The sequence below is a fragment of the Pan troglodytes genome, chromosome 21 (genome assembly GCF_028858775.2).
Source record: "Pan troglodytes isolate AG18354 chromosome 21, NHGRI_mPanTro3-v2.0_pri, whole genome shotgun sequence".
NCBI classification, from domain to species: Eukaryota; Metazoa; Chordata; class Mammalia; order Primates; family Hominidae; genus Pan; species Pan troglodytes.
This window is the reverse complement of record NC_072419.2, coordinates 69,214,888-69,231,798: the sequence shown is the minus strand read 5'-3', so window position 1 is coordinate 69,231,798 and position 16,911 is coordinate 69,214,888. Positions and strand designations below refer to the sequence as shown.

Here is a 16,911-nt window from a genome sequence, read left to right as displayed (position 1 = left end):
CATTCCAGTCCCCACAGGGCAGGTGTGACTTGGCGTGTTTTCACTCTGGTCCCTCCAGGGTCCCGGGCCTGTCCCCACCCAGCTGCCTGTCCTCTGGCAGGTATTGGAAATTGCTGTGTCTAGAAGCATCTCTGCCTTCACACTCTTGCACTGCGTTAGCTGCAAGGTGAGGATGTCCGAAGGCTGGGCAGTGCACCTGGGAGCGTGCCCTGGAGGCAGGAGGGGCTGAAGGCTCATTCTGCGCTGCTGTCAGAGGCCACATCTGGGCATTCAGAGATGAATGGAGATGGGAATTCATGAGAAAAGTCATTGGCTTTATGTCTTTATTTTTTAAATATATTGATTCTGTTTTTTGTGCAGTTGAGGCTTCGCTCTGTTGCCCAGGCTGGAGTTCGGTGGCACAGTCCCAGCTCACTGCAGCCTCGATCTCCTGGGCTTGAGTGATCCTCCCACTTTAGCCTCCCAAGTAGCTGGGACTATAAGCACACACCACCACGCCCAACATTTTTTTTTTTAATTGTCATTGTGCTTGACAATACCCTGCACAAACCTAAATTGTATTCTCAATAAAACTTAGATTCTGTGGAGGAAAACTGATTATGTTAAATATTTAATTTGAGAAATAAGGTTTCGCTTAAGTATGTGTGAGGGACATGTTCGTGTGTGTTGAGGCCTGATCATCGAGACAGACTTTGTAAACAGCAGTGGTCAAGCTGTTTGTGGTGCGTGAGTTTCCTCCTGCTGCACGATGAGTTACTGCAGTCCTGGCTTGAAGGAGCTCACATTTATGCCTCCATTTCCATGGGAAGCCTGGGCCTGCTGCTCAGGTCTCACAGGACTGCAGTCTCAGTGCAGCAGGGGCTGTGGTCTCGAGAGGCTTGGCAGGGGATTCCCTTCCAGAAGCCCTCACGCTGTTTTTTACTGTATAAGTGTGTCTGGCCGGGTGCTGTGGCTCACACCTGTCATCCCAGCACTTTGAGAAGTCAAGATGGGAGGATCACTTGAGGCCAAGAGTTCGAGACCAGCCTGGGCAACGTAGTGAGACCCCCCCATCTCTACAAAAAAATAAATAATGAGCTGGGCGTGGTGGTATGTGCCTGTAGTCCCAGCTACTGGGGAGGCTGGGGTGGGAGGATCACTTGAGCCCAGGACATCAAGGCTGCAGTGAGCTATGATTGTGCCACTGCTCTCCGGCCTGGGCAACAGAGTGGGACCCTGTCTCAAACAAAAAAAAAAAAGTATGTTTCATGCAATTTGGGGGGCATACTTACACTGAAAAATTACTCATTGTTTATCTGACATTCCGATTTCATTGGCGTACTGCATTTTACTTGGCAGCCTTGCCCTCAGATCCTAGCCACAGGTAACCCTCTCAAAGCAGGGAAGCTTACTTCAAAACCAGCTATGAAGTCTTCTCTCTTCACGAAAGACCCAGTTCCTTTTTTAAGGGTTTTTACCTGATTTAGCCGGACCCATTTGACTTGCAGTCATCCCAGTTAGATCCTTAATTACATTTGAAGAAGCCCTGCATGTGGGTCCTCTAGCGGAGCCTCATCGTGGATGTGAGGTCCCGTGGGCCCCGCCCACCCTCGAGAGGGGTGCACAGAGCAGAGAGGGCGGCAGTCCAGGGGTCTCCTCACACTCCTGCCCCCTGCAGGGCATGACGGGCAGTGACAGTGTGAATGCCTTACCTGGCTTTTTCATAGCTTGAATCAACAAAATGTTTATTCATATTAAAAGTACTATTAGTATCTCATTTTAAAACTGTGGCCTTGGTACTATAAATGGTGATTTTACAAAACACACACTTAACTGCTTAAAATTGGCAAGTACATTGTTTGAAGTCATCTGTTTTGTTCTGCAGGTGATAGAGGCGCCTGGTGCCTCAAAATGTATTGGCCCTGGGTGCTGTCACGTGGCGCAGCCCGACTCGGTGTACTGCAGTAATGACTGTATCCTCAAACACGCCGCAGCGACAATGAAGTTTCTAAGCTCAGGTAAAGAACAGAAGCCAAAGCCTAAAGAAAAGATGAAGATGAAGCCAGAGAAGCCCAGTCTTCCGAAATGTGGTGCTCAGGTGAGTGGACCAGGACCAGCCGCCCAGGCAGTGGACGCACAGGCGTGAGAGCGTTTGTCGCAGAACTGTTGGTTTGTAGACCGTGTGGGGGTGGCAGGTGTAGGGGGCGCACACGTGGTGTCGCCTTGACCTTTGTCTTCCACCTTCCCACCAGTTTTCCCTTCTCTGCCCGTTAGCTGAGGGGTTAATTAACACAAGTGCAGTAAAGCAAATGCTGACAATGGCAGTGCACGGGGGGCATAAGACTCCAGGACACACCCTGCTGTCTTGTGAGAAGAGTTGGTAACCACCCGGTGGAGTTTGTAGAGCGTAGACTTGCAGGCAGGTAGGAGTGGGAGGCGGGTTCGGGGCAAGGCTGTGGTCTTCATTTAAGACCCGGCTCTCAGAATTGTCTCATGTTTGTACTCCGTGTTATTTGGAAAGAATCAAGGATGTTTAGAAATCGCAAACTCTTGTCTTAGACTTGAAGGCCCTTCTGAGGCTCAGGTGGCGGTGGCTGTGTCACTGCCCCTGTTATGTTTGTGACCAGCAAAGCGTAACTAGCACTGTTCAGGGAGTTTTCTTGATTATTTTCAAATGATTATTTAGCCTTTGAATGACTTTAATGTTTAAGGCTGGTCCTTTTGAACCCTCGGCGTTGGGCACAGCCTCGCGCGCAGGCCTTTCCTCTCATTTGGCTCATTTGGTTCATTGCTGCACTCCTCCTGTCATCTTGGCAGCCTGTCCAGTGGCTGCTGCTCCTGTCATCTTGGCAACTTGGCACCTCATCAGGGTTGCAGGTGACTCTGTGCCAGCCGCCCTTCACGGAGCACAAGTGGTTGAAGTTCTCAGTTTTGCACGGGGACACTGCGGGCCCACCGAATACGCAAGTGTGTTGAACTGCTGCCAAGCAGGCGCAGGATGGGTGCAGGGTCTTCAGATGGCCTCAGGAAGACATTGGGTCCCCGCCTTCATCTCTCAGTGAAATGAAGTGAAGGTATGATTTCTTACCTTTTTAATGATTTGGGGTTTTACTGATTATCCAGGCAGGTATTAAAATCTCTTCTGTGCACAAGAGACCAGCTCCAGAAAAAAAAGAGACCACAGTGAAGAAGGCAGTGGTGGTCCCTGCGCGGAGTGAAGCACTCGGGAAGGAAGCAGCTTGTGAGAGCAGCACGCCGTCGTGGGCGAGCGATCACAATTACAATGCAGTAAAGCCAGAAAAGACTGCTGCTCCCTCGCCGTCACTGTTGTATAAATGTATGTATCACCTAGGGGTTGGCCTCCTGGACCCCTCCCGTTCTTTCTGGATAGCCATCCCCTGGGCCTGTCCAGGACTGGGAGTTGCAGCTGTGTGTTAAGCTGATCACAGACACCGGCTGCACCATCAGCGGGAAGCAGAGCCCATGTCCAGGATGCCTCCTGCTGCTCTGTGTCCATCCCTAGTCTGTCAGGACTTCCTGTCACTGTTTTCCAAAGCTGTAAACCTCACTGGTGAACGTTCACCTTAATGATTGATTCTTTAATCTCTGTTTTCACTGTCAGGCTCTGGTAAGTATTCGTATTCTCTTCATCCCAGTCTGATTGCATAGCCACACTGCCCGGCACGCCACATCCACCCCTGTCTGCACATGAGTTGTTCTGACAACAGCGCTGTATACGCTTCAGTTTTTCCACATTGTCCACGGCCAGCACATGAAAGCATCACTTCTTTTTTATGTTGTGGGAATCTTTGCAAGTTAGTGTTGCATCTGATTTTCAGGTGTACATTTATTTTTGACTGGGCAGATAGGGGATTTTTTTTTTCCATGTCCGATTCACACGCTACACACCCGCATGAACACATTCGAACTTCGAAGGCCACACACTCCTGCTTCATAGGCCCCACGGTAAGTGAGTTCACACCTAGAACACTGTCCTGACCGCAGGACGTGTGCCTTGGACTTGGTATTCTACATGTGACTGGCTTTCTTGCCCTCCTCTCTTGAATGTTTAGACTCTTAAGATCATATCCTGCCCCAAATTTCAAATTAATGAAATGAAGATATTTCAAACAGATCTTTGAAACCTCAGATTCTGTGGTGCAATTTTAATGTTTTCTTGTTTCTCAGTTTTCTGCTATAAAACTATTTTCAATTCAGTCTTTAATGCCTTCTGTCTATAGTGCATTTTGTGCTTTTTTTAAAAAGCACCGAAAGGTTAAATAGTCTCAATTCAAAGATGATCACAGAGTGCCCCACTTTCCCGTCGTCAGACTTTGACCAGATTCCCTAAGGGAAGGCACTCATGCAGGCAAGCAGACCTATGCTAGGTCTGGTGTGCCTTACAAAAAAGACACTTTTTTTTTTTTTTTTTTTTTTTTTTTGAGACAAGAGTGTTGCTCTGTCACCCAGGCTGGAGTGCAGTGGCATGATCTCGGCTCACTGCAAGCTCCACCTCCGGGTTCAAACGATTCTCCTACCTCAGCCTCCCAAGTAGCTGGGATTACAGGCCCGTGCCACCATGCCTGGCTAATTTTTGTATTTTTAGTAGAGACGGGGTTTCACCATGTTGGCCAGGCTGGTCTTGAACTCCTGGCCTCATGTGATCTGCCCAACTCGGCCTTCCCAGAGTGCTGGAATTGCAGATGTGAGCCACAGCGCTTGGCTAAAAATATGCAGTTATTGAGTATGAGTAGCTTCATAAAAGAAGAAAAATATGTCCCTCGTTTTGATCATGTAAACAGCCTAGACCTAAGAATTTGAGCCGCACATAAAATGAATCATGCAATTGCTGCATTATAATGAATCTCGATACCTTACATTGTTTGAGCTGAGAATTTTATGCTAGCAAATGTCTCAAACGTTCATCAGATTCTAGCACCTCTACGATAGAGCAGTTCTACAGAGCTAATGGGCTTAAAGTGTCACCCACCTGTGAATGCAGAGAGAGGGATTTTTAATGCTGTACTAAAATTTAGCTGTACATTGGTTTTAGACACATAACAGTGAAGAAAAGAAAAACTGCGGTTATAGCCTCAGTTCAGATAAGTGGGTGATAATTTCAGTTTGGTTAATTTCCATCTGTGTCAACCAAAATTGAAAAGCTGCCAGAGACTCCACATGTGGAGTTGGAAGAGTCCGTGTACACTGTGGGGAGGGAGCATTGGTGGGAAGATGGGGAAATGAGGGGCTCTCAGCCCTGGGGTATTGCTTCCTGCCTGCCTCCTGCACTGTGAGCGGGGAGAGGTCGACCAGGAGGCTGCTGTTCTGCCCATAGCGGGGTACTCTGACCTCTTCTCCCTCTTACCTTCTTTGCCACACATCAGCTCCTCTGGGAAGCTGATTTGCTCCAGGGACAGGAAGTGGGGGAAATTGCCTGTTAACCTTCCCAACACATCACCTCAAGTTAAAATTGGTGGATTTCCAGAATTTATGTAGGATGTGAATGGGGACGACACACTTTTGAGCTAGTAGCTTCTGCTCGTTTTGTTATCCGGTAAATGTTGTCTTCCCAAAAGGTGATTGATTGGAGCAGAGTTAGAGGCATTGGTGAGAGCAGCTACCATGTCTCTGCCTCTCCCCTAAACACCTCTGCACTTTTGTAGGCTCAACAAGTACTGGGGAGCCTGCCACCACTGTATGCCTTTGAGGCCCCTGCCCTGCCTCCCTGGCTGGCCACGGAGCTCGCCCTCCCTGGTAGGGGGTGAGTTTGGAAGTGAGAGGCTGGTGTGGGTCTGTCCCATGAGCTGACTCACACTTGCCTCACCACACATACCATCAGAAGACCCACGTGGTGGAGCTACCGCTGCTGCTCCCCACAGTGCACCTAGGCACCCTCCTGTCCTTCCCATGGCACTCGGTTGACCTGGGGGTTCCTGTCCAACAGGTGAGGCCTGGTGTGCACAGACACTCTGCCATTGCTAGAAGGAGGCTGTGCCCCCTGCTAAGATATCAGTAGGTCCTTCACAGCCTCACCTTGTTCCTCCCATTTGTTTTTAAAAATTGTTTCTTATATATACAGTTTATGTAGCTTACGTAAACATTTGGTGCACATAACTTCTCTCAAAGATCATGATGTTTCTTTTGTGGTTTTATAAATTCTTAATTCCATTTTTTTCTCTTTATTTCCACTGTTCACCTCCCATTATTGTCGAGGCATGAAGTCAGTTGGAAATGTTTTTCTGAGATGTACCTGACTGACTAGAATTTTGAGATGGAATTCTCAAAATTTTGAGATGGTATTTGATAGGTGCAATTTCTAGTATTTTGTCTCCCTAAATGGCTCATTAAGTGACTTAAACACTGAGGATCTGAACAGATTTTGACTGCAAAGCAGATTCTACAGTTCGTTTCATCTAACCGTTGGAATTAAAATGGAAAACGTTGCCAGTTTGTAAACCCAAATCCAGATGCTGTGTTAAGCATGGTGCCCAGGTGGAAGCACTGCCTCTTGTTCCCACGTGCTGCCACAGAGATGGCCCTGGTGGAGTGAAATGGACGGAGAACACCGTTCACAAGGATAACTCATGGTGTGGGCTCCAGAAGCACATTTCACTGAAATCCTAAGAGGACCCAGTCTCAGTTTTCATTAATAAAAAATACATGGGGGGATTCTAGAACCTAAGAGTGTTTTGCAGGAATTTAAAGCCGGGAGAGGAGGGTGGCTTGTTTCACTGGTCGCGTGAGCTCTTTTTTATCTGTCTCCTCCAGAGTTGTCAGCGGCAATAAAACGAGACTGGGAGTCATCAGACTCTACGTGTCCACCAATCTCTTCCTCCCAATTAGAAAAATCAGAATTTGTTCTGAGAAAGAATATAGCTTGATAGTTGTTTTTTTACGTTATCCATATAACTGGAAGTTTCTTGGCTGTCAGTAATGACATTCTTTTGTTATTTTTAAGTGTTTTACTTTTTATAAACTTAAAAAGCAGCCTGCCATTGAGAAAATTACATCAGGGAAAGGTTTCACACCTCCGTAACCGTGACCCTGCACGGTGAAGTCCCACATCAGCACCGTCCCGTGGTGCCCCTGTCCATCCCTCAGGTGCCCCTTTGTGCTTATGCTTCAGCCACCTTGGGCAGGTGGGGTGCAGGGATGGAAGTTTCCAGCAGGATCGGTCCCCCTGAATTTACCACCTCTTCAGTGACCTTCATAGGACCTTTCGGAGCTGTGGATCTACTCATAGTCTAAAGATGAATACTCGGGAAAGCCTCCTCGGCATTCTCGGTGTCACAGAGTGCAGAGGTCAGCTCTGAAGACGCCTGCTACAGTTCCTCCAATGTGGTACACAAGTTTCAGGTAGATTTGTATAAAGTTGTAAAATAATACTAGGGTTTTTTTTTTTTTTTTTCTGTTAACACATCAACATACACATAGTTATATTCTTAGCTTCTAAAAGTTAGAGAAGTAACTTAGAATATTCACAAGAATTTTTGCTACTTATTTAAATGAAGGTTGCGGCAACTTTCATTTGCCGCAAACCTGGAAGAGTTCGGCAAGAAGAGCGTAAGGTAACTGGCTTTATCCTCAACTGACCTGCTTGGTGCTGTCAGCTAGGGGCTTTATACTGAGTATGGCCCTTTAGGACTGGAGGGATTACAGGGGAGGGTTGTGGACTAATTTAACATGCCCCTAACATCTTGGTTTAAGTAGTAAACAACTTAGATAAAGGTTAAATTACTGGTGTGGGAGATCTTGAGAAGAGCAGCAGCTCTGTTCCCAAATGGGCTTGGCAGCCAGGCACACACCATGTGCAGCTGGGCACAACTGAAATTGCAGTTGAGTGGAACGTCCATCTGTCCACGTGGCCCTCATCACACGAGTTTCTTAGGGAGAATTACACACCTCTCCATTAAGTTGGAAGGCACTCAAGTAGCGGGTATTAGTAAGAAAACTAACCAAGGAAAGCCTTGAGTATTCCAAAACACGGCAGTCTAGCTGTGGACCCTGCAAGGGCGTCCTGGCTGTAGTGATGGTCTCCTCTGAGGAGCGTCTGCGATGTAGTCTGCCTGCTGTATTTGGGAAGTAACTGTTTCCCCGCAACATGAAAGCAAACTAGTAACTACTTATAAAAGGCGAATTCATGTGAACACATTGTAGCATGTTGAGAGGAGCAAAAGCAGAACATTTTCTCTTGCCGCTGTCACCTTGATTGTTCCCACTAGGGGCAATCTTGGAGTGAAGAAACAGGTAAAGCGGGAAACTGCATTGTTGTACACACGCCTCACTGAGGGCTGCAAATAGGCCTGACGTCACAGTGAACAGAATTTACTTCCACAGTTCCTTCACTGACTGTTGAGTCTATTTTCAGGTGCATAGCATAGAAACAGCCCTTAGAGCTGTAGCGGATGGTGATAGGCAGGATTCAGGACACCGTGGGAGACCAGTGGAGGTCTGAGTGCCCCAGCTTCCCTAAACCAGCCAGCAGTACCGCGACAGGGCGGGCCACTTCATTGTCAACACCTACGTGAGGGCGTGTGGTGTTTATTTTAGTGATTTTTATAACCAGTTCCTTTCCCTGTGGGGAGCCATCCAGCACATAAGGTTGCTACATGGGGGCCTCTGGACAGTCCAGAACCGAGCCGACTTGGTCTCTTGCCCCATATTTTAATCCCTGTCCTGCTAAAACTTCCACTGGGGCAATTGGATGGGTTCTGCAGAGAGGAGCGGAGTAGCACCATCCTCCGGTGGGGGCCTGATTTTCTCCTCCCCGTCTCTGCTCAGGCCCTGGTGCCACCCAGTGGCCAGAGGCGCTGTAGCACCCAAGCCAGCCAGCCTTCTGCTTTGGGGGAAATTGGCCAATTAGAGTGTGCTGCTGATCCCTGTGCACGACGACGACCTGCTTCATTCTGCAGTTGGCTGAAACCCAGACCCGGCAGCAACAGTTTCATCTGGGCCAGTGGCCTGGGCAGGCCCCCAGAATGTGGGAGCTAAAGGAGACAGCACTGCGACCAAGGGGCAGAGAGGTGTGGGGAGGGGCAGGGGACCCCTGGCTCTCAAGCATCAGTGCTGTGTGGTGTGACCAGGTCACCACTACTGCTGCCCCCAGGGGGCCCAGCAGCGTGTAGGGGAGGCTCGTACCCTGACAGAGCCCTGTGTTTCTGCAGTGGGGTTTTTTCCTGGGTTGCCTGGAGTTGCTGCTTGCCCTTCTCTGAAGTTATACACAACGTAATAGTTCAAAGTGAATTTGGATGAACTTGCAAATTGAATTTTAGCTCCACTAAAAAGTTTCTGTCCCCATTTCAGCAGCAGCTGACCCAAGTTGAGCACCAGCCATGCTGTCCCACCTGGAGTGGAATGGGTGTGTGCTCGGGTCCCTGGAACAGTTGCTGGATAGAACATGTCCGTTCAGAACAGGAATGGGGCTTTCTGCGTGTTGTAGGACACTGCTCCCAGAGGCCCGGCTTGGAACATTCTGCCGTTCACTCACCTGACTGCCCATTTCCATGCTCTTTAAAGCACAGATGTGGGATGACAAAGGTTGCCTTTAGAAAGGGAGCAGTTAATTTTCTAAAATAGCAATGGTTAAGGAAAGCTATTTCCTGATTTTAAAATAAATTACATTAATCTGCTGCCCCCACTCTTGGGTAATGGGTGGTTTTAATCCCATGTACTGGGAGTGCCCTAAAATTCATCTCTCAACTCGGGTTTTCCCTAAGTGAGGGAGACAATAGTGTAGTTACACGAGCAGAAATCTGAGTGTGGCCATGGACGCCTCATTCCAACACTTATGATCTGGAGAAATGGAGTTGATGGTTTTGAAGTTAGCATGTAACCCTAACTTGCAACAAGGTGAGCGTTAAACATCATTAAAGATACCGTTCAGGTCACAGCACACAGGTGTTCTGTGTGTCACAGCCAAGGCATTTTGCCGAGGTTTCTGGAAATGCTTTCAGCCAGCTTTTTTAGAGTTCTTTAAACGTGATATTAAAACACTCCAAGGTTTCTAGTGCAGTCACTGAATTGGTTTGAGGTTTCAGTTTGAATCATGGTTGGCTTCCCGGCAGGTGTCTGTCTGCCGCCTCTGGAGACCAGGGCTTGGTTCCTGGTGCCTGCCTGGTGTCAGTCTCCTGCCGGTGTGCCTCCAGCGCCCTAGGCCTGCTGTGCCTTTTCATTCCATCCCCACCCCACCCCCTCGCTGCTTCCCCCAAGAAAAAGGGCCTCCACTGATTTTTATTTAACCTGACTGACCTATTGCAACCCTGCAGGCAAGATGCTGCAGACCTGTGAGCTAAGTCTAATGAGTTAAACTGAGTTGTTAAAAACAGATTTTCAAACACTAAGGTAGTGACTCCTGGGGTGTATAGACCTGATCTGATGACATAGTACATGTGGAATTAAAAGCAAAGTTTCCTGGACAGATAAAAACTAGCTGTCACCTTTGTTCCTGTCGTGTTAGACGTTGCCATTTTTTATAGTGCGCTTTTAAGATCCAGCTCCAACAGGAATGAGTGTTTTGGGGTGCAGTTGTGGGTGAGGAGACAGGGCTTGGCAGTGTTGCCAAGGAGGGGGTCCTGTGGCTGGACCACATCTAGCAAGGGGTAGGCAGGGGCCATGAGGTTAGAAGGGTCCTAAGATGAAAATCCAGGATTTGCCTTTACTTAGTTACCATTAAAATGATGGTTAGGAAAGAACACATGGAACTCTTGAAAGTCGGGGCGAATATCTGTTAACAGTGACACCATTGTTTGAAAGTTGGGGTATCTGTTAACAGTGACACCGCTTTTTGGATCCATGTAGTACTATTGCAAGTTTTGTAAAAATGGAAGGAGTTGTACTTATCTGGGAAGTTGGGAAGACTTGCAGCCCTGAGGCTGCTGCTTGATGGACTGGCTGCTGGGGAGGGCTGGCACCCGCTGCCAACGTGGCCAAGCCTGGCAGCACATGCGGGACATCCTGCAGGACCAAGCTGGGGCAGGCTGTTGAATCAGGCCTTATTTGTAGAGTCTTGGCTCTTTCCTGAGCTTTCAGACTTACCTCAGTTATTGAAAGCAGTCAGTAAGACGACGGTGGAGGAGTGCGGTTTTATTTTCAATCCCTGGGTAAAACTGAAGCGCTCTTGGGAGCATCTGTCACATTCTCCCATTTAGGCCTTTGGGAGTTTTGGAGGCTTGCTGCTGTACCGATCGTTGGAAAAGCCTTTCCTCAGGAGGTGCCTTGTTGACTTGATCACCCGAGGTAGCTCCCAGGCACTTGCCTGTAGAGCTGAGATGGCCTCTGCCGTCCTGGGGCCCTCACGGGGGCCCCCTATTCCCCAGGTGTTTCACTCTGCTCCACTAGCTGGATCCCTGCCCCGGCATGCGGTGCACCTCAACGAGCCCTGTCCCCTGGCCATCTGTCCCCTGGCACGCCGTCTGTCCCCTGCTCGAGGGCCTTTGGGCTCTGACGATCTCACATGGGTTATAAGGTGATTGATTCTCTACTGACATAGCTTTTTGTGCAAGTTGAGGGGGTTTGATGTCTTTGAGCTTTTAATTATAATCCTTGTTTGGATTCATACTTCACTTAATGGAATTACAGCCTGAGGGCTGTGAATGGACGCATTCCTGTAACAGCATTGCTGCGTTCTCAGCTTCTCACTCTTCACGTAAAGGTGTGGCTGCTCTTCCCGTGGTTCAGGTGTATGCCAGCTTTCCATGTTTTTATTAATGGCATCGTCTCCAGTGGACTCCAGTCTGGAAAGACAACGAAGTGAGATGTGTAAACCCCACCCACTGGGCTAAGAGAGCCTATTTTACGCTTCTAAACGGTCTTTTTCACTGAAGTTTACAAACAGTTTGCACTTGAATTCATGATAGTGCTGCTGTAAATCTGCCTTTTAAAAAGTGATGATAGGAAATTGTCCTTCAGCTTTGAAGCTTAGCTAGTGCGCAAGTCAAGCCTTTAATAACTAGAGTTTGCTGGTTGAAGGTAAAAGATAGAATAATAAAGCATTCTTCTTTCTGAAATAAAATGTAGTCACCGTCATAAATGCTGCTGGCGGTCCTCCCTTACACTCCTCTGAACACTAACATTTTACAGATCCTTTTCTCTATGTGTATCCTATTCAGTAATGCCAGGTGGGCACTTACAGGTTTAAGGGTAAGTCTGCTTTTTAGAGTCAGGTGACAGCACCCTGTGGTGTCCTCCCTTACTCAGCGCCTGTGTTCTTCTTTGTAGCCACGAAGGAAGACAGGAGGTCCGAGGAGAAAGCAGCAGCCACGGCAGCCTCAAAGAAAACAGCCCCTCCAGGCTCCGCGGTGGGCAAGCAGCCTGCACCTAGAAACCTCGTGCCAAAGAAATCTTCTTTTGCTAATGTGGCAGCAGCCACACCAGCCATTAAAAAGCCACCCTCAGGTTTCAAGGGCACCATCCCCAAGAGGCCATGGCTCTCCGCTACCCCATCGAGTGGTGCTTCAGCTGCCAGGCAGGCCGGACCGGCACCTGCAGCGGCGACGGCTGCCTCCAAGAAGTTTCCCGGCTCCGCTGCTTTGGTGGGAGCCGTAAGGAAGCCAGTGGTACCTTCTGTTCCAACGGCCTCGCCAGCCCCAGGACGCCTTGGGGCTATGAGTGCTGCACCATCGCAGCCAAATTCACAAATTCGGCAAAATATCAGACGCTCCTTAAAAGAGATTTTGTGGAAAAGGTGGGCTGTTCTGCTTGATTTCTTACCCATTAAAATGGAAGGGCTTTCATTAGAGTGTGGCTGCAGGATTGCCTCACTGTTCAAAAAGTTTAATATACACAAGTGTCTTATGTAGTTCCTTTTTTTTATTCTGTTCAGAGTCAATGACAGCGATGACTTAATCATGACAGAAAACGAAGTAGGAAAAATTGCCCTCCATATTGAGAAGGAGATGTTTAACTTGTTTCAAGTTACAGATAATCGCTACAAGAGTAAATATCGCAGCATCATGTTCAACCTGAAGGACCCTAAAAATCAGGTGTGTGCCTGGTGTCGGTGCGTTGGAGTATTCCTGTTCTGTTCGCTGGGTGCTAAAGGGATAAACCAATATTTTGAGATGTTCGTGTCCTTTCCAGGAAAGTTAAGACGTTTCTTTCTCCTCTGTGACCCTTCTGCCGCCCTTGTATTGTTGCACTGGCGTTGAGCATCCTGGAAACCCCTTCCCTTCCCTGCCTTAAGTAGGGTCGCGTCCGCTTCCTGGCTTCCCTGAAGTCCACCTTTTATCACCACATTAGTCTCCTGTAAACATTGCTGTAAAGGTACAAGCCAGTCGCTTCACTGGGCTCCAAAATAAAGTCCAGTTCTTCATCCCAGTGTATGAGGGTGTCCGTATTCCGGCCTCAGACAGCCTTTTCCACCTTATTTTCTCATATTCCTCATCAGCCGAGTGAGCCTGATGGTTTGGGCTGCTTGAGTTCTCACCACTTGGAGCAGGGGCTGCTCACGCCCAGGTAGTGGGATCAGTCTTTCCTCACTGCAGCATGGGCCATACGACGAGGACAGAAACTCCAGCTGGGAGGGATAGGCCGCCGGGCTGACAGCCTTCTGGTGTTCTCTCTCCATCGGCCTCCAGGCTCCTCCCTGTTTAGAATTTTAGGATAATGAAATACCCCGACTTTGCATCTCACCATTGAACAGCCCTAAACAGAAATGATTTCTTCCTTCCTTTGTTCCTGACACTACCTTTTTGACTTGTGTCCACCTTGTGTACATAATTGTTTTTCCTGAGGTGTTGTGTGTTGGTTTTTTTTAGCAGAGCCAGTGCAGCACAGGCCGTGAAACCCACTGTTGAACCTTATTACCTGTGCTCTCTGGGCTCCCATTTGCTCACAGCAGGGATATCCTGGGGTGCACTCTCATAAGGCCGTTTGGGGAGTTAGGTCACACCCTGCAGGGAGGGCTCTGCCCAGTGCCACACGCAAGTGGGCCCTGAGGGCCTTTGTCCTGTGCCCGCTAAACTTCTGGGCAGCTGTGTTTTCCAGAAGCTCTCTGTATTGACAGATATAGGAATATTATTTGAGTAAACGAAAAATACTTGTTTATAGGGACTCTTCCATCGTGTTCTGCGTGAGGAAATCTCTTTGGCGAAACTTGTGAGACTGAAGCCAGAAGAACTTGTATCTAAAGAGCTTTCCACGTGGAAAGAGAGGCCAGCGAGATCTGTGAGTGCTGAGGGGTACCTGCGGAGGCACCCAGGACTCGAGCTTAATAGAAATAAATTCATAGACGGCTGCATAAGCGATGCTTTCCTCCTAGAAAACAAGGCCTAAGCTCTGTTTCATCTTTTTCATTTCAGGTGATGGAGTCCAGAACTAAACTGCACAATGAAAGCAAGAAGACGGCCCCCAGGCAGGAGGCCATCCCCGATCTGGAGGACTCTCCGCCAGTGTCGGATTCAGAGGTAAGCATTTGGGAGATTTTGTGTTCACCGAGAATAGACTAATCCATCCCAAATGTTTTGAGGTTATCTTAAATTATTGGGCAGGACACTGAGCTTACAGCAGGTGTATGTCATTGTGGCATTCCTCAGTCCTTGTATTCGATGGTCCTTTTTTCTCCCCCGTGGGTCTCAATCCCATGAGACTGCTTTTCTTGTGTGTTGTTAATTTGGAGCTGAGTTTGGAGAAGAAACGACCTCACTTTTTTTTCTTTTTCTTTTTTAGGAACAGCAAGAGTCAGCACGTGCTGTCCCTGAGAAGAGCACAGCGCCGCTTCTCGACGTCTTCAGCAGCATGTTGAAAGACACCACCAGTCAGCACCGCGCACACCTCTTCGATCTCAACTGTAAAATTTGCACAGGTGAGCACAGTTCAGGGGATGGAGCCTTGGAGCTGAGACTAAACTTGATTTTGTTAAAAATCACTGAACCTTCTAAAAGCAACCGCACGTAAGCTTAAACACGCAGAAGGGCCAGAATGATTTCCTGCCCTGCCTTTAGAGTATTGCTTTCGGCTTTGTGTGAGAAACACCAGTGTGCTGGCTGGGTTTCTCACAGAGCCTTTCCTCGCCTTCTTCAGGCCAGGTTCCCTCCGCAGAAGATGAGCCAGCTCCGAAAAAACAAAAATTGTCAGCTTCTGTTAAGAAAGAAGACTTAAAATCAAAGCATGACAGCTCTGCACCTGACCCAGCTCCGGATTCAGCTGATGAGGTGATGCCGGAGGCTGTGCCTGAAGTTGCCTCTGAGCCAGGCCTAGAAAGTGCTTCTCATCCAAATGTGGACAGAACATATTTCCCTGGGCCTCTAGGAGATGGCCATCCCGAGCCCTCCCCGCTGGAAGACCTGTCCCCTTGCCCAGCCTCCTGTGGGAGCGGGGTGGTCACCACCGTCACAGTGTCCGGCCGGGACCCCAGGACCGCTCCAAGCAGTTCATGCACAGCCGTGGCCTCCGCAGCATCCCGTCCAGACAGCACCCACATGGTGGAAGCCAGACAGGATGTGCCGAAGCCTGTCTTGACTTCTGTGATGGTGCCCAAGTCCATACTAGCTAAGCCATCCTCATCTCCTGACCCAAGATACCTGTCAGTTCCTCCGTCACCAAATATCAGGTGCGTACTTCAGGTGTGGTCTGAACAAGCCAAACTTTTTTTTTAGATTAACGAAAGGAAAGATAACTGGTGATTAAATAGTTGAACTCGGAAATGTAACCTGAAATACAGCTTCACTCTTTCATCTTTTAAAAAGCCCCAGTTGTAGGGTGCCTTATTGTCCTTTTGGAAGTAGAGATCTTAGAAATTTACATTTAAATTTGTGCTCATCCAGTTTTGTTGCCTATTCACTTTATTTTTCTTTAACCAAAATGTCTGTATCATTTTAATTAAAGTAAGTAATTGGCAAAAGTAAGCTACCAAAAACGTAAAACTTGCAAGCGTTCACTTTTGCTTTTACATATAAAGTCTTTGTACTCTTGAAGCCGGGCACAGTGGCTCACACCTGTCATCCCAGCATGTGCTTGAGCCCAGGAGTTTGAAACCAGCCTGAGCAACATGGCAAAACTCCATCTCTACAAAAAAGACAAAAATTAGCCAGGTGTGGTAATGCACGCGTGTAGTCCCAGCTACTTGAAAGGCTGAGGTGGGAGGATCACCTGAGCCTGGGAGGCGGAGACTGCAGCCAGCTGTGTTGCACCACCGCACTCCAGCCTGCATGACAGAATGAGATCCTGTCTCAAAAAAAAAAAAGGCTTTCTACTTTTGAAATTCTCATTGCACAGAGAGACATTGACTTTTTTTTTATGGTTTTGTTTTACAGCACTTCAGAATCACGTTCCCCTCCAGAGGGAGACACGACCCTCTTTTTGTCTCGACTCAGCACCATTTGGAAAGGATTTATTAACATGCAGAGTGTGGCAAAATTTGTCACTAAGGCGTATCCTGTCTCTGGGTGTTTTGATTACCTCAGTGAGGTTAGAACCAAGAAAATGTGTGTGCGTGTGTGTGTCTTTCATAGGAGTTTCTAAACTAGAGTCAAACACATGACTTTCTCCCTTAATTCAGGAGGTAGGAGAGAAACAGAAATGCCTGACACTCTTGCAACCGGCTGTCTGGATGCAGAAACGGCTCTAAATGCAAAGTGGCGATGGCCGTGATGAGTCCGCAGGTTCAGCAGTTTGGACAGGGTCGGAAATGTGAGCCTGCAGTCTGGCCTCTCAGTGATCGGTTTCGCTGGGGCACTGACCACATGGCTGTGCGCACAGCCACCGGCACAGCCAGGTGTTCGGAGCCTGCTTTACACACACCTGGCCACTTGCGGGGTGGCGCATATGACCCCATGGCAGGCCTTTTAGTTTTCAGAATTAACCAGAAAACAGCACTAGCATTTATGACTTTAATGCAAGGAGTCACCCTGGCTCATATGTGAATCGTTACTCTCTGTGTATGTACATAAAGACAGCATAGAAGTGTTGGGCAGTCATTTCTAAACATAATCTTGT

The 16,911-nt window shown here is 48.2% G+C and overlaps 1 protein-coding gene across 5 annotated transcripts in view; it reads left to right on the top strand.

Annotated features, from left to right (window-relative positions):
* Positions 1–16,911, top strand: part of DIDO1 (death inducer-obliterator 1) — a 60,297-nt gene that overhangs the window by 28,842 nt on the left and 14,544 nt on the right. For all 5 annotated transcript variants that reach the window (XM_016938274.3, XM_016938273.4, XM_054674447.2 and 2 more), the window contains exons 5-13: positions 1,865–2,077; positions 3,103–3,316; positions 12,196–12,661; positions 12,800–12,959; positions 14,026–14,142; positions 14,277–14,381; positions 14,644–14,779; positions 14,998–15,526; positions 16,230–16,383. In XM_016938274.3, coding sequence (XP_016793763.1) covers positions 1,865–2,077; positions 3,103–3,316; positions 12,196–12,661; positions 12,800–12,959; positions 14,026–14,142; positions 14,277–14,381; positions 14,644–14,779; positions 14,998–15,526; positions 16,230–16,383 — 2,094 coding nt within the window. The remainder of the gene's footprint in view (positions 1–1,864; positions 2,078–3,102; positions 3,317–12,195; positions 12,662–12,799; positions 12,960–14,025; positions 14,143–14,276; positions 14,382–14,643; positions 14,780–14,997; positions 15,527–16,229; positions 16,384–16,911) is intronic.